This window comes from Notechis scutatus, chromosome 5 (assembly GCF_049901735.1).
Source record: "Notechis scutatus isolate UNSWTSFEM ecotype Mainland chromosome 5, rNotScu1.2, whole genome shotgun sequence".
NCBI lineage: Eukaryota > Metazoa > Chordata > Lepidosauria > Squamata > Elapidae > Notechis > Notechis scutatus.
Genome location: NC_142013.1, coordinates 12,337,574 through 12,357,997, shown reverse-complemented (window position 1 = coordinate 12,357,997; position 20,424 = coordinate 12,337,574). Strand labels below are relative to the sequence as shown.

At 44.8% G+C, this 20,424-nt stretch overlaps 3 protein-coding genes across 5 annotated transcripts in view; 2 read left to right on the top strand and 1 right to left on the bottom strand.

Moving 5' to 3' along the window:
- The first annotated feature begins 1,266 nt into the window (after nucleotides 1-1,266).
- WDR73 (WD repeat domain 73) lies at nucleotides 1,267-16,376 on the top strand. The gene is made up of 8 exons (XM_026679905.2): nucleotides 1,267-1,373; nucleotides 4,037-4,104; nucleotides 5,423-5,511; nucleotides 7,724-7,812; nucleotides 11,462-11,529; nucleotides 12,662-12,826; nucleotides 13,919-14,290; nucleotides 15,405-16,376. Exons 1-8 carry the CDS (start codon nucleotides 1,276-1,278, stop codon nucleotides 15,644-15,646), a joined length of 1,191 nt encoding a protein of 396 aa, XP_026535690.2. The 5' UTR covers nucleotides 1,267-1,275; the 3' UTR covers nucleotides 15,647-16,376.
- The window catches only part of LOC113420133 (high-affinity choline transporter 1-like), a 22,678-nt gene continuing 17,947 nt past the window's right edge, over nucleotides 15,694-20,424 (top strand). Inside the window, exon 1 of one of the 3 annotated variants that reach the window (XM_087966158.1) lies at nucleotides 15,694-15,793. Coding sequence is in view for 1 of the 3 variants with exons in the window: in XM_087966154.1 (XP_087822280.1) it covers nucleotides 18,514-18,592 (79 nt within the window). In the remaining 2 variants the exon portion in view is untranslated. Of the gene's footprint in view, nucleotides 15,794-17,931; nucleotides 18,593-20,424 lie in introns of those variants that run through there. The other 2 variants (XM_087966157.1, XM_087966154.1) reach the window with 2 other exon arrangements.
- On the bottom strand, nucleotides 18,656-19,558 carry LOC113420114 (uncharacterized). The gene has a single exon (XM_026679907.2). It carries the CDS (start codon nucleotides 19,556-19,558, stop codon nucleotides 18,656-18,658), a length of 903 nt encoding a protein of 300 aa, XP_026535692.2.

The window sequence follows — 20,424 nt, the reverse complement described above, 5'->3', positions numbered from 1 at the left end:
CTTTGGAAAAAGTGCAAAGAAGAGCAATTAAGATGATTAAAGGCCCGGAGACCACAACATATGAAGAATGGTTGCAGGAACTGCAAGCAAGCATGGCTAGTCTAGGGAAGAAAAGGACCATTATAGCAGTCTTCCAGTATTTGAGGGGCTGCCACAGAGAGGAGGGGGCCAAGCTATTTTCTAAAGCCCCTGAAGGCCAGACAAGGAATAATGGATGGAAGCTGAACAAGGAGAGATTTAACCCTGGAAATAAGGAGAAACTTTCTGACAGTGAGAACAATCAACCAATGGAACAGCTTTGCCTTCGGAGGTTGTGGGAGCCTCATCACTGGAGACTTTCAAGAAGAGGTTGGACTGCCATTTGTCAGAAATGGTGTAGGGTCTCCCGCTTGGGCTACAAGGTCCCTTCCAACTCTGATTTTCTTTTGTTATCTGGTACTGGGCTCAACTAGTCTAGAAAAAATAAGGATTAGGAGGGACATGATAGCAGTATTCCAGTATTTGAGGGGCTGCCACAAAGCAGAGGGGGTCAACTTATTTTCCAAAACACCAGAAGTCAGGACAAGAAACAAGGGATGGAAACTAATAAAGGAGAGAAGCATCCTCAAATTAAGGAGAAGCTTCCTAAAAGTGAGAACAATTAACCAGTGAAACAGTTTGCCTCCAGAAGTTGTGGATGTTTCATCCCTGGAGGCTTTCGAGAAGAAACTGGACAGCCACATCATGTCTGAAATGGTGTAAGGTCTTCTATTTGAGCAGGAGGTTGGACTAGTAGACATCCAGGGTCCCTTCCAGCTCTATTCTGAATTGAATTGAACTGAACTGAGTTAAAGGCCGACCCGCTGCATTCACACGACGGGAGGAAGAAGTGTAGTCTGCGGGCATTCCTGCAGGAGAGGCCGACTATGCATTTATTCAGGGAATACTTAAGTTAAGTTAAAGGTTAAGAGTTAACCTTTAAGGTGGTGTGGACGTGCCTGCGTGTATTGTGCAAACCCAATGCCCTGGGCTGGCTTCGAGATCCATTCCGCAAGCGAATAAGGCACGGAGGCGAAACGGGGTCGCAGGCGGGAAGGCAGTCTCGGCTAAGGCTGGGCCGGGCCGGACCGGATCGCAAAGCCCACCGTCCACAGCCAACGCGCAAGCGACACCGGCATGGCCGGAACGGTTTCGGAAGGACCAAAGGGGAGGGGCGGGAAGGGGGAGGAGGGCGGATCGGAGGGGCGGAGCTTCATGGTCCCCGCCTCGGAATTCCTCCCCCCACCCCCGGAAGAGATGACGTCACTCGTTTCACCGAAGGCTCGCATGGCCGCGGCTGCGATGGAGGAAGAAGAGGAGGAGGAGGAAGCATGGTTGATGGACTCCCTGAGGCTGTGAGTCGCCTTCCCTGGCCCGGGGGAGAATGCAGCTTCCATCCTCCCCAGCCAATTGCCCTCCCCCCGACCTGTCCCAGCATGATGGGAGTTCCACCTCGAAGCGGCTGGAGCGGCTTTTGCAACCCTTTGCATCTTTGCCTAGGAGAGAGGGGCTCTTTGGGGGGGGTATGAAGCCCCTCCCAGCTTGCCCTCCTGCTTCTCCTCCTCCCCCCCCCCGACTTCGGTCCCTCATTTTAGCCAAGCGGGGTTTTGTTTTCCAAACTCAAGCAGTCCTGGATCCCTTTGCCATCCTTTCCATGGGCAGTGCCCCCTTGAGGCTGATGGGATAGCGTGGATGGGGTTCGGTGAGGGAGGGAATGTCTCTTTCTGGTTTTGCCGTTGCATTAATCATTTGCTAAATATCGATGGAGATTTTCAGTCGTCCAAGCCAGGGTCTCCAACCTTAGCAATTTGAAGACTTGTGGACTTCAACTCCCAGAATTCCTCAGCCAGCTTTGCTGGCTGAGGAATTCTGGGAGTTGAAGTCCACATGTCTTCAAGTTGCAAGGTTGGAGACCCCTGGTCCAAGCCATGGTTATCCCTAAGGGGCTTTTTTTAAAGAGGCAACTGGACTTTCTAGTTTTTCTTTGAAGACTTTTCGCTTCTCATCCAAGGAGCTTCCTCAGCTCTGACTGGATGGTGGGGAATGAAAGGATTTAATTCATCCATTGCTCTATTGCTGGCCCAATGAATGGGGTGCTTTCGAGGCGCCTCCCCCCCCCCCAAAATCCCATTGCCATTGGAGGGCCACAAGCAAAGGTCAGTTGCAAACCAGCTTTTCAATAAACGGTTAATCTTGGTCAGCCTTAATCTTGGTCTGTTTTCTGTATTGCAAATCTGGCTCATCGGCTTTTTCATTATGTGCCATCAAGTTGATGTGTGTAGGCTATTAGCTAACACAGGGTAGATTTTTCTCATGACAAACCAGATTAGGTTATGGTTTATCGGTATTGTGTGAACTCCGAAAGTGACTTAATTTGGGGACCAGTTTTAAGTATTATGTGAGCTCAGCTAGAGGTAATCCTAGACAGTTGTTAAGTGAGTTGATTTTAGCAAATGGCTGCAATTGCTAACCGAATCATGTGATCATTAAGCAAATCTGGTTTCCATCATCAATCCTGTTTATCAGAAGCCAGCTGAGAAGGTTGCAAATGATTATCATATGACCCCTAGTCAGTGCAATGCCAATTGCTAATCCTTTGTTGTATTAACAGAGGGGTACAGTCAAGATCAAGTGAGGTACTAATACCACTCTATAAAGCTTTAGTAAGACCACACCTAGAATACTGCTCCCAGTATTGGTCGCCACACTATGAAAAAGACGTTGAGACTCTAGAAAAGGTGCAGAGAAGAGCAACTAGGATGATTAGGGGACTGCAGACTAAAACATAAAAGACAACTCAAAAGATCATTGGTTGCCCTCTGCCCTCCCTGGAAGACTTAGCCAGGTCCCGCTGCCAAAGCAGAATCAAGGCCATTATAGAAGACCCCTCACACCCTGACAATTATCTTTTTGACCTGCTGCCATCTGGACAGCGTTTTAGGTCAATAAAATCCCACACCACTAGACTAAGAAATAGTTTCGTTCCCTGGGCCATCCGAACCGCAAATAAACACGAAGTCACTATCTTATTAAGATGTGAAAAGATGTGAAATCTCAATACCTCATTCAGATGTATAATAACATATTACAGTACAATCCATCTCTTGTGTATTATACTCGGCAAAGCGTTACAGTCAGTGTTGGAGGCATATTTTGTGTATATTCATAGATATTGTACTCTCAAATTGCAAATGGAGACATGGGTACTCTATTTTTCTTACCTTCATTTTTAAGTGCTTTGGTTTTATTGTATTGCGAACAGTTGCTTGGGTGCATCCACAGTTTCTTTGTAGTTGTACAATGACAATAAAGTTCTTCTAATCTAATTCTCTAATATGAAGAACGGTTGCAGGAACTGGGTATGGCTAGTCTAGTGAAGAGAAGGACCAGGAGAGACATGGTAGCAGTCTTTCAATATTTGAGGGGCTATTTTCCAAAGCACCTGAAGGCCAGACAAGGAATAATGGATGAAAACTGATCAAGGAGAGATTCAACCTGGAAATAAGAAGTTTTCTGACAGTGAGAGCATTCAACCAATGGAACAGCTTTGCCTTCAGAAGTTGTGAGAGCTTCATCATTGGAGGTTTTTAGAAGAGATTGGACTGCCATGTGTCAGAAATGATGTAGGGTCTCCTGCTTGGGCAGGGGGTTGGACTAGATGACCTATAAGGTCCCTTCCAACTCTGTTAAATGGGGATGCAGTTATGGCTTTAAGTTTGAAGATTGGTCATAAGTCCCTTTTTTAGTGTCATTGTCATTTTAAATGATTGTAAGCCAAGGACTACCTGCAATTATCTCCCAGCCATGGATCTTGGGTGCTCCATCCATTGATGGCCTTGCTTATTATTGCGCTCTTCAGACAACCCCAAGGTTTTCAGAGTCAATCAATGCTCCCCCTAATATGGCCTTAAGGTGGAGCATTGCTGTCTTCATTGGGACTGAAAGTGGGGAAGACCATCGACCTCTTCCTCCCCCCCCCATTGAATATGCCCTCCCTCTCCCCATTCATCTTGCTTAGATACAACGACCTGCATCTCTTTGAGCTTCCTGGGCCCACCAGAGTCATCGAATGGATAGGAGACCAACGTGAGTGACCGTTCATTGCTTTTCAAGGTTTGACTTGGATGAGTTGGGGGCAGCTGCAGTGGGGAGGGTCTCCTGAGGAGAATTCCCCCCCCTCCACCAGCTCCACATTTCTATGCCAAGGAGAAGGATCGTCATTTCCTCCAAGATAGGGGTGTCAAACTCGATTTCATTGAGGGCTGCATCAGGGTTGTGTTTGACCTGGGGGGGGGGGGGGGGGGGCATGGATAGGGTGGGCATGGACAGCTGGACGTCATTAGTGTCGATGGCTGTGGCAGCCTGAGTGTTCTGCCAGAGAAAGCAGGCACCCGAGGTCTGCTTTCAGCTGCAACAACCACCTGCAGCCCTCTGCCAGCAAAAATGGGCTTCCGAGCTCCGTTTTTGTCTGTGATGGCCTCCTGCAGCCGTCTGCCAGCGAAAACGGGCTCCCAAGCTCCATTTTCAACTGTGATGGCCTCCTGCAGCCATCTGCCAGTGAACGGCTCCCAAGCTCCGTTTTCAGCTGTGATGGCCTCCTGCAGCCCTCTGCCAGTGAAACGGGCTCCCAAGTTCCGTTTCAGCTGTGATGGCCTCCTGCAGCCGTCTGCCAGTGAAAACGGGCTCCCAAGCTCCGTTTTCAGCTGTGATGGCCTCCTGCAGGTCTGCCAGTGAAACGGGCTCCCAAGCTCCGTTTTCAGCTGTGATGGCCTCCTGCAGCCCTCTGCCAGTAAAAATGGAACTCAGGAGGGCCAGAGCGCAGCTCTCCTAAGCTCCATTTTCACTGGCAGAGGCACCGCAGGGCGGTCCTTCGCTGTTTGCAGGGCTGCCCCATGGGCCAGATCTAAGCACCTTGCATGCTGGATGCAGCCCGCGGGCCTTGAGTTTGACTCCCCTACTCCAAGACAACCATCAGCTTCTCTGGTGGCACAGATCAGGAAGCCAACTTGGTGGGAAGGCTAAGTTGAAAATAATTGCTCCAACGGGGTAGGTAGGGAGACGGTTTAAAGAAAAAAACATGTGGCTTCCCAATAAGTACAGGTAGTCCCCAACATATGACCAAAATTGGATTCAGAATGACCGTTGCTAAGCAAGGCATTAAGTGAGTCACGCCTGATTTTAGGAACTTTTTTTTCCTCCATGGTTCTTAAGGGAATCACCGCAGTTGTTCAATGAATTTGGCCTCACCTGTTTGCACAGCTGGCTGGCTGGGAATGTGTGGACTTTTTCAGTGCCATGGTGACTTCAAATGATTGCTCAATGAACGGTTGTAAGTTGAGGATTAGTTGTAGTGTGTCTGTTTGGCTGTTTGCAACACTGAGATTGTTCGTGATTTTCCCTCCAGGCATTTGTGTCGCTGGATATGAGAATGGGAGCAGGAACGAAATTCTGCAGCTGCTTCTGCCTCCAAGGCTGCTTGCAAAACAGAATAAGGTAAAGTAGAGATCACACTGGCAGGGTTGTCTGCAACCAGGTGGCTCTCTGGGGCAAAAGTGTCCTGTGGAACTCACCTTGAACGCAAGTCCACTAGATGTAGGCGCTGCTGTTAACTAAGCTGTTCACTTAGATGGCTTTCTGGGGAGATTGGATGAATTCACCAAGGAGAGAGAACCCAGTAACTGGATTTGCATGACAAGGCGGTCCTCGACTTACGACCAAAATTTCTGTTGTTGTCAAGTGAGTTTTGCCCCATTTTATGAGCTTTCTTGCCACAGTTGTTAAGTGAATCACTGCAGTTGATATGTTAGTAACACGGCTGTTAAATGAATCTGGCTTGAACCAGTATGAACCAGTTGCCAAGCATCTGAATTTTGATCACACAACCATGGGGATGCTACAAAGGTTTGCAAGTGTGAAACAGGGTTGTAAGTCACTTTTTTCAGTTCCATTGTAAGTTTAAATGGTTACTAAAGGAATTGTTGTAAGTCGAGGACTACCTGTATATAGGAAATATAAAAAGACATGGAGAAATGGAGGCATTGACAGATTTTATTTTCCTGAGCTCCAAGATCACTGCAGATGGGGATCACAGCCAAGAAATTAAAAGATGCTTGCTCCTGGGAGGAAAGCTATGGCAAATCTAGACAGCATACTAAAAAGCAGAGACATCACCCTGCCAACAAAAGTGCATATAGTCAAGGCTATGGTTTTCCCAGTTGCAATGTATGGCTGTGAAAGTTGGACCATAAGGAAGGCTCAGCGCCAAAGAATTGAGGACTTTGAACTATAGTGCTGGAGAAGACTCCTGCGAGTCCCTTGGACTGCAAGGCGATCAAACTGGTCAGTCCTAGAGGAGATCAACCCTGACTGCTCTTTAGAAGGACAGATCCTGAAGATGAAACTCTAAATACTTTGGCCACCTAATGAGAAGGAAGGACTCCCTGGAGAAGAGCCTAAGGCTGGGAACAATTGAGGGCAAAAGAAGAAGGGGACGACAGAGAATGAGGTGGCTGGATGGAGTCACTGAAGCAGTCGGTGTGAGCTTAAATAAACTCCGGGGGATGGTAGAGAACAGGAAGGCCTGGAGGAACATTGTTCATGGGGTCGCGGTGGGTCAGATACGACTTCACGACTAACAACAACAAAGAAGACACAAGGACTACCTCAAGCTTAGCCAGCATCCCAGAGCCTCTTGCCTACCCTGACCCACTCCAAATCTGAGGATTACAACTCTCATCATGCTGAATGGTTATTGGACCTATGTGTAGCCCAGGGTAGATATAAATAGTCCTCACGGTCACGTGATCGAAATTTGGGCACTTGACAATGTGTATTTATGGCAGTTGCAGCATCCGTGTGGTTGCCATTTGCAACCTTCCCAGCTGGTCTCTGACAAGCGGTGTCTGTGGGGGAAGCCAGATCCACTTAACACCCAGGTGATTCACTTAACAACTAAGTGATTCACTTGATCAGGGCAAGAAAGGTAAAATCGGACGTGATTCGCTTGTCAACCTGCTTGCGTGAATATAAAGAGTATAAACCCATCCATTCCCCGCCATTCATTTAGAACCGAAGAAGCGTCTTGAATGAGAAGCGAAACGTTTTCAAGGGAAAAAAGGCATGCAAGTCCAGTTGCCTTTTGGAAAAGCACCTTTGGGACAACCTGGCTTAGCAACCGAAATTCTGCTCTCAGTTGTGGTCGTAAGTCAAAGTGTCAACTCGTAACGCATTCCTGGCCTGCTATTGAGTTGCCATGGGCAAGAAGGGGGAGAGCTGGTGCAGCAACGTATACCTTTCTCAAGGCTGTATCCCAAAGGCATCAAGGCTGTATCCCAAAGGCATGATCTCTAAAACCCAGGAAGGTGGCTCTGTTGGAGAATGTGATTTATGACACACCCTGGGGGGAGGCGGGAAACAGGGTCAATAGTTGAGCTATAAATTACGTGGGGTGGAGCTGCCTCAAGGACAACCAGAACTTAACCGTCCCAGTGACCCAAGGCTGACTTTGCTTCCCTTTTCCACAATCAGCCCAATGCTACCAGGGAGCTGGACACTAGCCTCTAGCACCAACAGGGAACAGGCAGTGCAGATGTTAACTTTTCCCTTTATTTTATTTTTTTTAAGTTGTGGCCAACGTTATCTTGCTGTTCTGGCTGTTTTATTTTCTTTCAATATGACGAATGGATCCTTGGACTTTTTTTGGCAGGGCTTATGTCCGGAGCGAGATTTCAAGGTTGAAAGGGGTGGAATCTGTGATCGCCCCATCTACAGGCTCAAACATGTCCCGGGAACCAGGTAGGAGGTTAAAAGCTTTGTTCGTGACTTAGGTTGAGTTAGGGAGGCCTAAAAGAAGAAGCAAAAACTGTATTTGAAAGAAACATTACTGGATCACTGATAGCCAACTTGAGTGCTAATCTGGGCCAGAGATACGGCGTTCTTGTCTTTATAAAATTTTTTTGGACAATCCTTTTTATTAGTTTATAACATAAAATGCAAAAGTAAATAATAGGGAAAAGGGAAGGGAAAAGTGTAGAGAAGGGAAAAAGAAAGAAAAGGTATTGATTTCTAACTCTCTTTGGTGCAGTAGAATAAAAAGTGACATCAAACCTCAACTTTTTACTTTTACATAATAGTATAAACTAGCCCTGTGATGATGAACCTATGGCGCGCGTGCCACAGGTGGCACTCAGAGCCGAGCTGCAGGCAAACTTGCCTCACTGCGCATGCGCGCGCCTCACAGCTGATTTTCAGCTGGTTTGAGGCCTTTTTTGGACTCCCAGAGGCTTGAGGAAGGCTTCTGTAGGCTTCTGCAGGCTTTTCAGGACGAAGACTAGGCCTGTTTCATCACTTCCTGTTTTTCCGGAAATACCAGAAGTGACAAAACAGGCCTAGTTTTCGGCCTGCAGAAACCTTCCTCAAATTTCTGGAAGGCCGAAAAAGGTCTCAAACTGACTGAAAATAGCTGTGTGGTGCAGTGCAGGTTAGGGAGTGGCGGGGTGGGTGGGTGGGGATTGTGCATGCATGCGTAGGGGCATTGGGGGTGTGCATTGCCTTCTGGGTGCTAGCACGCAAGCATGAGCGTGCAATCATGTGCACAATTTTTGGCACAGGAGCCCAAAAAGGTTAGCCACCACTAAACTAGCCATTTCTGCAACAACACATCTATCTAATCAGTGAAACCCAAAATCAAAGTTTCATTTTTTTTCCACCTCAAGCCCAAAGTCCAGAAACGATTTCCAGGTTTCCAAAACTACTTCTATTTTTTTTTTCTTTGAGCAAAGCAATCAATTTAGCCATCTATGCTATCTCCACCAGCTTTTGCAACCATTCCTCCATTGAAACACCCTTCCATTTTTGTGCGTGAAGTAATTGTGCTGCGGGGATCTCTTGTGAATATACTGATGAGTTTCACACATTGCACACAGGCTTGATGTGGATGATGGGACTGTGATTTTTAGGGTCTGAAGCATTCAGGATGCTAATGTGCTATCAAACATGGGACCCCAAAAACCAATAATCAAGGCTCACTGTAGTATTTATTTAAAACTATGCACTGTAGGAATTCCTATAGGCAAAAGAATGCACTCATATTCATATATTTCAGGAGGAGAAAATGATACAATCACACATATGCATGGGTAATAGATGATGTAAGCATAAATATTCATAATCAGCAGACCTCAAGTTACAGGTTAACAACAGTTCATTTAGTGACCAATGTTACTAAATTAGTACAAAGTTAGTGACCAATGGCACCGAAAAGAGTAACGTATGGTTGTTTTTCACACAACTGTTGTAGCATCCTCATGATCACTTGATTAAAATTCAGATACTTGGCAATTGACTCGTGTTTATGACCGTTGCAGTGTCCCAGGGCCATGTGATCCCCTTCTGACAAGCAAAGTCAATGGGGAAGCCAGATTCACGTAACAACCTGTGTTACTAACTTAACAACTGCAGTGACTGACTTAACAGCCGTGGCAAGGTTGTAAAAGGGAGAGAAAAAACTCACTTAACGAACATTTCATTTAGCAACAGAAATGTCGGTTTCACTTGTAGTTGTAAGTCGAGGACTGTGTATACTTCCTCAACCTTCTGCCGTTACTAACCTCGAGCAAGAGTTAGAATCTTAATAAAAAGGAATATGTCTGTTACATTGCCCTAGTCGTTTTGATAAAGCGTAGAGAGAACTAAGGACTTCAAGGTTATCTCAGTTACCGCACATTCCTTCTATGTGTCTTATCTGTTTTCCTCATACTCATCCTTGTTCAAGGATACGTAGCATGAATCTCCATGGCTCTCTCTGAATTCAACAAGGGCCTCTTCAGAAGGTCACCAAATTTATTTATTTATTTATTTATTTATTTATTTGATTTGCCAATTGTTTACAAGATAATAAGTATAAATGTATACATAGTTGTGAATACATGAAATGGTTACATATAAGAAAAATAAAAGAATAAGAGAAACAATAGGACAGGGACGGTAGGCACGTTGGTGCGCTTTATGCACGCCCCTACAGGCCTCTTAGGAAAGGGGTGAGGTCAATAGTAGACAGTCTAAGGTTAAAGTTTTTGGGGTTTGGGAAGAAACTACAGAGTCGGGTAGAGTATTCCAGACATTGACCACTCTATTGCTGAAGTCGTATTTCCTGCAATCAAGTTTGGTGCGGTTTACTTTGAGTTTGTATCTATTGTGTGCTCTTGTGTTGTTATGGTTGAAGCTGAAGTATTCATTGACAGGTAGGACATTGCAATGTATGATTTTATATACCATGCTTAAGTCAGACCGAAGACGGCGTAATTCAAGGTTTTCTAGTTCTAGAATTTCAAGTCTGGTGGCATAAGGTATTCTACAACGAGTAGAAGAGTGGAGAACTCTTCTTGTGAAATATTTCTGGACTTTCTCAATTGTGCTAATATCAGATACGTAATGTGGGTTCCAGACTGATGAACTGTATTCGAGTATTGGTCTAGCAAATGTTTTGTATGCTCTGGTTAGTAGTGTGATATTACCTGAGAAAAATTCTCCCAAACGCCATGACTCTGCTAAACAAATAATTCCCTCAACACTATCGAAGTATTTACTAAGTCTGCATTCCTATTACTATTAATCCTCCCATCCTTCCTTTCACCCATCTCCTCCCACTTATGACTGTATGACTGTAACCTTGTTGCTTGTATCCTTACGATTTATATTGACTGTTTCCTAGTATGATTTGATTGCTTATTTGTACCTATAACTATCATTAAGTGTTGTACCTTATGATTCTTGACGAACGTATCTTTTCTTTTATGTACACTGAGAGCATTTGCACCAAGACAAATTCCTTGTGCGTCCAATCACACTTGGTCAATCAGGAATGCTATTCTACACGGGATAGAAATGAGACATTATCAAAGAGATAAGTTGATTTCCCAGTTTTCTGAACTCAAAGCTCTGCAGCTCTGAAGCTACGTTGAGCTCTGAATCTGTCCATAGAAGATGAATTAACTTGCTTGCTTGCTTGCCTGTTGAGAAAAAAAAAAGTGAAACTGATGTCTGTTTCTGAGCTGCTGAGTTGCTACTGAAGTTACTTGCAACATGTTTCTGTCTGAGTTTGCTCCATGTTGGAGAAATCTACAACTGGTTTGTAAAATCTACTTATGTTTATAAAGATGTTAAATGAAGCACCGGCCATCTGTGTTTATTTTTCTGGTGCTGAATTTACGCTGCAAAACTCTGAACAGTTCAGACTGGAGCTGTTCCCACCAACATCCTGACCCCCCCCATCTCAGTTTAGCCTTGTTTATAGCAGCGTTTCTTAACCTTACAAACTTTTAAGATGGATGGACTTCCACTTCCAGAATTCTGGGAGTTGAAGTCCACCCATCTTAAAGTGGACCTTTTGTGTGATGGAGAAGGAATTATCTTCACTGCTCTGTTTCTTGATTTGTGCTTTCAGCTTGTTGGTAACCAGTGGGCCACCGGACAGTGGACTACAGGTTTGGTGCATGGAACCAGATGAAACAGGTGTGCCTCCGAGAAACTACTCCACTTCCTAACTGGGTTTCAACCAGACCCCACTCAGTTTGCAGGGATAAGGATGAAAAGCTTTCTCGCTCCCACAGTTTAATTAGTTGCTTTTCTAAAGAAGACACCCGGGTCCTTTTCCATAATGTAAATTCCTCACAACTGTTAGCATAAACCAGTATTTCTCAGCCTTAGAAACTTGAAGATGGGTCGACTTCAATTCCCAGAATTCTCCAGGTAGCCATGAGACACACTGTCACAAATAATGCTAATTCTGTGAATTTTGAAGGAATAAAAGCTGGGTTGGTGAAATTGAATGAAAGCCACCTTAAAAAAAAAAAAACACCTTCCTGAAAGGCGTTTTATAGATTACAGATTAGCAGAGTTGGAAAGGACCTTGTAGGTCATCCACTCCAACCACCCACTATGTTTTGATGATACAAACAAAAGTTTAATGATGTTTGTATATCTCTGATATATCTTTGCCGTTCTACTTTGAAGATACACACAGAAAATTGCTTTTCTTCTAACCTTCGCCTTATAATTCTTGACTTACCGGTGCTCAGAGGCTGGCGCTTTTCTTGATGCCAGTATGATTTCAGCCAGGCACCTAGTAGAATACCCAGGAAAAAAGGCTGAGCTGTGATCTCCAAAGGGAGAGAAATCGGAGAAAAGTGACGCTTTGGAAACTACAAAGAGTTTTTAACTTACAACCATTTGTTTAGCAACCATTCAACGTCACAGTGGCGTTGAAAAAAGTGATCTACAACCATTCCTCACACTTACAGCCATTGCAGTACCCCCCAAGTCATGTGATCCAAATTTGGATGCTTGGCAGTTGGTGTGTATATTTATAACAGTTGCATTGTTTCAAGGTAGTGTGATTGCCATTTGCAACTTTGCCAGACAGCTTCTGACAAGCAAAGTCAATCGGGAAAGCTTGGATTTTCTTAATGACAATGTGATTCGCTTAACAACCAGTGCAAAAATTATCGTAAAATTGAGCACTTAACAACCACTTTCCTTAACAAGGGAAGTTCAGGTCCCAATTGTGTTCATACGTTGAGGACTACTTGTAGATGGAAATGAAGTCTTGTGGAAATTCTTATTTCTTTCCTCTCCTCCACCCTAGATATGATTAAGCTACTGAGTGTCACCACTCCCACAAAGACTGAAGATACTTCCTGGTCCAAAATTGCAACCAGCTGTGCCAAACCGGCCTGCATCCTCCATGGGCAAAGAATCTCCAATCTCCAAATGACAGAAATCGAATCAGAGAAAAGTCTTTGGGTGGCTGGTAGGCAGTTTGTTTGAAAACCATCTCCAAAATCCTTTCTTAGGAAGAGAGCTTTCCAAAGGGTTAGAAATAGGGAGAGATGCTGATTTTGTTTCCGTTCCTCGCTTTGCTTTTTGATCTCAGATTAAATTCAAGAAAACAGGAAGGGGATTTATGAATGTGTATGCTTTGCAATCATAGCAGAATTATTTTTCCCAGAACTGCAGTGTTTGTAACAAAAATTAGAGAGAAAGCCTCCATTCTAATTACAGGTGTATCTACACTACAGATATAAAGCCAGCTGTACTACCAGGTTGCCGCAAAACTGGGAACTGATTTTTGGAGGTTGCCAACGATAATCATGATTTTGGTCTTCAATGGGTTTAGGAATTTGCATACCGGCTTTTATACAGAACTTCAGATAGCCTTCCTTGAGAATGATCAAAGAGATCTACAAACTCGTAGCAGAGTGTTTTCTGCTTTTCAGAATACAGATTATATAGAAGATAACTTAGTATCACTTTTTCTATGTACATACTGACACACACATTAAAAATATAAATGTGATTTATAGATGTATTTATTTCTTTATTTTATTAGTATCCCACCTGTATTACTTTATAAGTAACTCATGAGAACTAACATATGCAACACACCTTTCTGTTATTTTCCCCACAACAGTCCCTTGAGGTGGATTGGGCTGAGGGAGAATGACTAGGCCAAAGGTCTTCAAACTTGGAAACTTTAACACTTGTGAACTTCAACTCCCAGAATTCCCCAGCTAGCAAGTTTCCAAGTTTGGACACCCCTGGACTAGGCCAAAGTCATCCATCCAACTTTTCTGCCTAAGGCAGGACTAGAACTCAGAGTCTCCTGGTGATTGGCTCAAAGACATCCAGCCGGTTTTCTCATGTAACGTGGAACTAGAATTCACAGTCTCCTGGTCATTGCCCAAAAGTCACCCAGTTGGCTTTCATGCCTAAAGAAAGACTAGAAACCCATCGTCTCCTCATGATTGGCTCAAAGTTAGTTTTTTGGGGGGAACCATCATTTGAACTCGCTTCTCGTGACAGAGTTGTCTCCCACAACCCACTCAATTCTTTCCTCCTTCAGGCTCTGCCAGCCTTGACAAAATTGCCAGTCTGGACTTCCTGGATGAAGCCACCGCTGTGGTGTGTGGTGCCAAAGGGCAGCTGTTCCTTGTGGACTTCCGGCAGCAGCAGGGGATTCTGGGAGAGCTCGAGGAGGCTCAGACCCCTTGGGCCCAGATGGAGGGGCTGAGCTGGTGTGCAGGAGTCGGCTCTGGAGAGGCGCCACTGATTGCCCGTCTCTCCGTGGGCGGCCTCGTTGTGTTGACAGACATCAGACAACCTTCCAGCCCCCTGAAAATGGCCCAATGCTGTGCACCCACCTCTAATCTCCGTGGGGCAGACTTCCTGTCCATCAGCTTGGCTCCTGTACTGGGCGACAACCTGGCGGTGTCAGGTAAGCTGTGATGGTCCTTACCTTTGCGAGGCCGCTTGCTGCTTTTGCTACCATCATCCTTATGGGGTCTGCACGGGTGGGTGGTGTGCAAAGCGGAGGAGCAGCCTGATTGATAAATGGTCACAATTTGCAGAGGGGCTCAGCTGAGTCATGTCACCTGTGGGTCACAACTTCCTTCTCCTGTTGTCCCCGTAAGAACAACCTTATGAGATGGGTTGGACTGGGTGAGAGGGACTGGTCCAAGATCACCCAACTGGCTTTCAGGACTAAGGAGGGACTAGAATTCACAATTTCCCGGTAATTGGTCCAAAGTCCACCTGACTTTCATGCCTAAAGCCAGGGTACGATTCAACCGGTGTAACAACTGGTTCGGTGAGTGCGGACTTTGCACGTCAAACGTACGCTTTGCGCATGCACAGAGCGTTTGCTACTGATCTTCTTCTGCAACCCCTGTGTGTTAAACAGCTGGTGCACGGCAATCCACTGTGCTGCGCGAATCAGCTGACCCTGAAAATCAGGATATAAAGCACAGACTAGAGCCAGGGCAGGTGGGGAGGCCCAACAGCTGATCGTTGGAGCGAACCAGTTCTCTCCCAGCTGATCCTCGGAGCTACCGGTTCACCTGAACTGGGCCGAACCACTAGAATCCCACCCCTGCCTAAAGCAGAACTAGAAGTCACTGTCTCCTGGTTTCTAAGACGGCACTTTAATCCACCGGGGTCAAACTGAAATTTCGCAATATTTTTTCCCTTCACAGAGCTGGGGTGGGCGTGGCCTATGCATGATGCATCCAGCCTGTGGGCCGCCATTTTGACACCCCTGCCTTAACCAATAGATCAAATGCTGCCTTCTCTCACTTTTTCTCCGTAACCCTTTGGGTTTAATAAAGAACATATTTGTTTCACACCATTTTTCCCTTATGTGCCACCCCCAGGTTCGACCCCCCCCCCCATCTCTCTTGCACCCTTCCAACAAAGCATTTGACCCAGATTGTTGGGGGAGGGGGGAATATGCTGACTCTGTAAACCACTTAGAGAAGGCTGTAAAGCACTGCGAAGCAGTATATAAGTCTAAGTACTATTTGCTATTTATTTCAATTTTTCATTTCTCCAAGGTTTTGACGGGACCGTTCAGGTTTACAATACACAGGACTGGGACTCCTCAGGGCAGGAAGCCAAGCCGGTGTTCATTCACAAAGGACACATCTTCAGCACCCCAGGCAAGGATGGGGGCAGCCCGGTGGTCACCACCCACACTTGGCACCCTTGGAAGCCCCAAACATTACTCTCGGCTGCAAGCGATGGATCGCTGCACGTGTGGGACTGGTCTGACCCTCGAACAAGCGAGCCAGTCTGACACCCTCTGTTCCCCCCCCTCTTGGGGCGTGTCCTCTGAGGTCCCCTGCTATCTCCACCCTTCACAGCACATCCTGGAGTCTCTGGACCTAATGATGTTTGTGAATAACCTTGGGAGACAGAAGAAAGACCTACAGGCTAGCTGACAGTAAGATAAGAGATAGTTGAACCTCAGCAGGAAATGAGGTTATGGAAAATATCTCTAGTTTCTTGCACTGTAAAACTGAGGGGGGGTCAGAGATGTTCTTACCTTGCAAGATGTTGTTAATATAACCTTAAAAGAAAGATAGAGCTAATATTTCTGGGTTGAGGGCTTTTCGGAAACTGAAGCAGTATTTGCTGTGTGAGCAAGGAGACAGCAAGGAGCCTGGGTGTGGCTTAGCTCAACTATAAAGCTGCTTGGTGCTGTGAAACTAAAACTGAAACTCCTCTGCTTGTGTTTTACATTTGGAAGATATTTCTTTTCAGGTGGGGAGGGGGAGTAGAACTCCTTAGCATCAGCGTGTGTTAATAATAATATACAAAATACTAGTGCTCTGATGGTCATTTCGAAAAATCCTTTCTTAGTGAGCACCTAGAAGCCAAGAAAAACATACGTGCCAAATTTCAAGTTTGTAGGTTTTACAGTTCTGGAGATTTTGTGATGATGAGTGAGTGGTATTTCGCTTTTATATATATAGATTTCAAAGTTGCCAGGGTTGCGAAATCCTGTCGTAAATAATGAAAGAACACTGGTGTTTTGTTCTGGATTTTCAAGCACCTGGAAGCCAAGAGGAACATATATGCCAAATTTCAAGTTTGTAGGTAGAGGGGAAAAAGAAAAAAAGGCATTGACTTCCGACTCATTTTGGTGCAGTAGAGTAAGGTAATAACAACATGAAACCATGATGTTTACTTTTATATAATAATATATACTAGCCATTTCTATAATGACAAACCTATTTAACCAGCAAAACATAACATCAAAGTTTCATTTCCCCCCCCCATCTCAAGCACAAAGTTCAAAAATGGTTTCCAAGCAGAAACAACATTGTGTACTTTTCTTTAATCCAAGCAGTCAGTTTAGCCATCTCTTCTAAGTCCATCTACTTTTGCAGCCATTTGTCCATTGTGGGAATCAAAGTATCTTTCCATTTTTGTGCATAGAGTATTCTTGCTGCCATCAACACATATAACATCAACATTTCAAGATCCAATTTCTTTTCTTCTCAATTAACTGAGATCTCAAAGATTTAATCATTCCTGATCTAATATCCTCTCCAGATGGTTCAGAAACTGCTCAAAATCTTAACTGGAGTTGCATTTAATTGCAGCTTCTGGCAGAACCATCCCATAGCAAACACTTGCTTCACTTAGTGACCATGGTGTTTGCTTCACGACTGTGTGATGTTTGCTTAATAGCCATTGTAAAAAAATAATAATCATAAAATCAGGTTTGTCACGTGACCACCATGAGTTATAACCATAATGGGCAGGTTCCATTTTGGTCCTAAGTTGACTATCTGTATTTTATGAGTTAGATTCATCTATTCCTGTTTCATCCAAGGGCTTTTACAAAAACCTGCATTGCTTGGAAAAATGCAGGTCGCTTGAAGATATGTGGACTTCACACCCAGAATTCCCCAGTGGGCATAGATGAACTACTGATCCCAGAATTCCCCAGCTGGCATGGGAAGAGTTTTCACCAAACACCATGAAGCCAGATAACTTCCTGCACATGTGCTCCTTTGAAGCTCTATCACAACTTTCTCAAACTGTCACAAGTCCACCCATTTAAAAACACATATATACATCCTGGACATCTGGCAGATGACACCATTTAATATCCTTAAATTACATTCAGTTTGAGAGATGTCTATGGAGATTCTCAGTCATCCAGGTCATGATTGTCCTAAAGGCGCTTTATCAAGAGGCAACTGGAACTTTCTGGTTTTTTTCTTTGAAGACGTTTCGCTTCTCATCCAAGAAGCTTCTTCAGCTCTGACTGGATGGTGGGGAATGGAAGGATTTATACTCCTTGCAGACAGCTGGTCACTTGCATCCTTTTAGAAAGTTGTTGAGGACACTTGGAGGTTTGCTGTGTCCTCGGGGTCACCTGAGTAGTGCAAATGGGTGTGGCGCCTTCTTGGAACTGCCGAAAGGATTGTGTTGTAGATTGGTGATAAAATGTTGCCGTACCCCTCCCCTTCCATTGAGAGAGGGCTATTCAGTTTTGACATAGATCAAAATAGATCAAGAGGGGTCAAAGAGGCCATCTATGTCAAAATTGAACAGAGAGGCCATATGACATCGTCTATCTCCAATCTACAATACAGTCCTTTCAACAGTTCCAAGAAGGCTCCACCCCCATTTGCACCACTCAGGTGATGCTGAGGACACAGATAAACCTCCAGGTGACCTTAACATTTCGCTAAAAGAATGCAAATGACCAGCTGTCTGCAAGGAGCATAAATCCTCCCATTTCCCCACCATCTCCAGTCAGAGCTGAAGAAGCTTCTTGGATGAGAAGCGAAATGTCTTCAAAGAAAAACAGGAAAGTCCAGTTTCCTCATGAAAACAAGCAACTTTGGGATATTCAGGTTGAGATAGCTAAGATTCCCCAAACTTAACTGGTACTACAAGGTAGATAGGTTCTCATGCCAATGATTTATTCAAGTGAATTGGATCCTGTGAGAATTGATTCTGATTTGCTCCCTTTTGTGTATCTTCTCTCAACTTTGGAAAGCTGTAGAAGGAAAACGTGATGGATTAATTAGTGTTTATTTTTGATTTTCTTTAATTAAGCAAAAGCTGAAAGAAGAAACAATAAAACAACAGGGGAAAAAAGATAGGGCCAACAATAGAAAAAATATTTATATACATATATCTATGGTTTATATAGAGATTTCAACGCTGGAGATCCAAGACGCAGAATCCATTTTTGTTGTCCACCAAACTCAATTATCAGGTATGCCCTTCTACTTGCATCCTAGGTAGAAAGTCAACGAAGGGAGAGAAAGAATTTCATTTCTCAAAATGGTAAAAGGCCATCGTTTGTCTGTTCAAGATACGGGGAGAAACAGTGCAGAAGTCTGTCGATGCTCTGGTCACTGAGGAACACCAAAAGTGTGTCAGAAATGAACAACGGATTAAAAAAGCGCGTGTATGCCAAGGCAAGACCAAACAATACACAACAGCCAAAGAGCAACATCATCAGGATTTTGGCTGCCATCCATAACCAATGCAGAATCCTTTCCTTTGTCCCGTCCCGGGCCACCCCCACCAGCCTGGCCTCCACGAGTTCATGCATCAGGATGCCTGTCGGCACCTGGTTCTCCTGGTCCAGCCGCATAAATGTGGCCTGCTGCACGCATAGGTCCTGTTGGTTCTGAAGCTCTTTGATGCGCTTCCTCAGGTGTTCCCTGGCTTTCTGGATTGTCGTGACTTTCTCCTTCAATTGGCCGGATTGGGTTTTCTCCACGCGGTAGCTGTGCTCTGTCTCCACAAGTTTGTCCTCCAGGTTCCGCAGGTACTTCTGAACCTCCGAAGGAAGGTTCCGCATCTCCCTGAGGTCATTCTCGTGGGTTGGTTTGTCGTTTTTGAAGACGGCCACTTGGCTGGTGACTTCGTGCATTTCCTGGTTGAGGTCGCTGTTGGCTTTCACCAAGGACTTGTTCTGCAGCGCTAATTCGTGGATCGCCATGTTGACATGATCCAAACTTTCTCTGATGTCCTCCACAGTTTTCTGCAGGTGGTCCATGGTGGATTTAAGGTGATCTACTGTCTCCCGAAGACACCTATGCTGCTCTTTGATGTATTTCTTCTCCTGGAGAAACTCCTGGTTCTCGGCGTCCAAGCAGGCTACGTTCTCTCTCAGTTCCTCTACCTGGAGACGGAAATTCCTATTGGTTGCCGAGAGATCCTCCAAGGACATTGTCTGCTTTTTCTGATCTTTCCCCTTATTTAAATAAATACTAAATAAAATAATTTTTGAATCACTTTTCTTCTGATCCAGTTATTTTGAACTGGATGTTGCAGTGCTGCTGTCCAAAAGAATCAACGATGCCGGAAATGTTGACATTTGCCATGGCAACCTCCAGCCAATGAGGTTAAGAGGAGCCCATGATGTCATTAAGAATCGCTTTGCTTTGGCTTGGATATGGAGTTTGAAAAAAAAACAAACCCACAGTCATGTGATTGCCTACACATCAGGGCCTGGACCTTTAATTTATTAGTAAATTATTAAAGTTTTTTTTTGCAAGTGAGACATGCATTAACTTCAACCAAATCTAGTCCATCTGAATTGCTTTGTTACAAGCTGGGTCTATCATGCTGACTGAGGAATTCTGGAAATTGGAGTCCACAGGTTGTAAAAGGGCCATAGTTGCCCAACTCTGACCTAGACAAACCCCTAAAGATGGCTGACTCAGGAACAGTCCTACACATCCAATACCAATCTTCTTTAGGGGTCTCTGTAGATGAGGGGTAAGCAACTATGGCCCTTTTATCACCTGTGGACTTCAACTCCCAGAATTCCTAGACCAGCATGGGAGTTGAATTCAATTCTAGGAGTTGAAGTCCACAGGTCGTAAAGGAAGACATAGTTTCCCGCCCCTGGTCTAGGTTGTAAGTCGTCAAATCCAAATACAAGTCACATTTCCAACCAAAGTTGCCTTTGAGATACACAAGAAACATCTGTATCAAGAAAAGAAGTAAAAGTCCAGACAGCCATCTATTTCTAGGTCAGTTTGGTGATGGAAGGACAACGTACAACTACAGCAACAAAATAGTTCAGCAATC

What these genes read in the sequence shown, in the direction of transcription:
- WDR73 (XM_026679905.2), top strand. Translation starts at nt 1,276, where the DNA reads ATGACGTCACTCGTTTCACCGAAGGCTCGCATGGCCGCGGCTGCGATG. An exon ending in CATGGAACCAGATGAAACAG is followed by an intron (nt 11,530 to 12,661) that starts GTGTGCCTCCGA and finishes CCTCCACCCTAG; the next exon opens with ATATGATTAAGCTACTGAGT. An exon ending in CGACAACCTGGCGGTGTCAG is followed by an intron (nt 14,291 to 15,404) that starts GTAAGCTGTGAT and finishes CATTTCTCCAAG; the next exon opens with GTTTTGACGGGACCGTTCAG.
- LOC113420114 (XM_026679907.2), bottom strand. Translation starts at nt 19,558, where the DNA reads ATGTCCTTGGAGGATCTCTCGGCAACCAATAGGAATTTCCGTCTCCAG.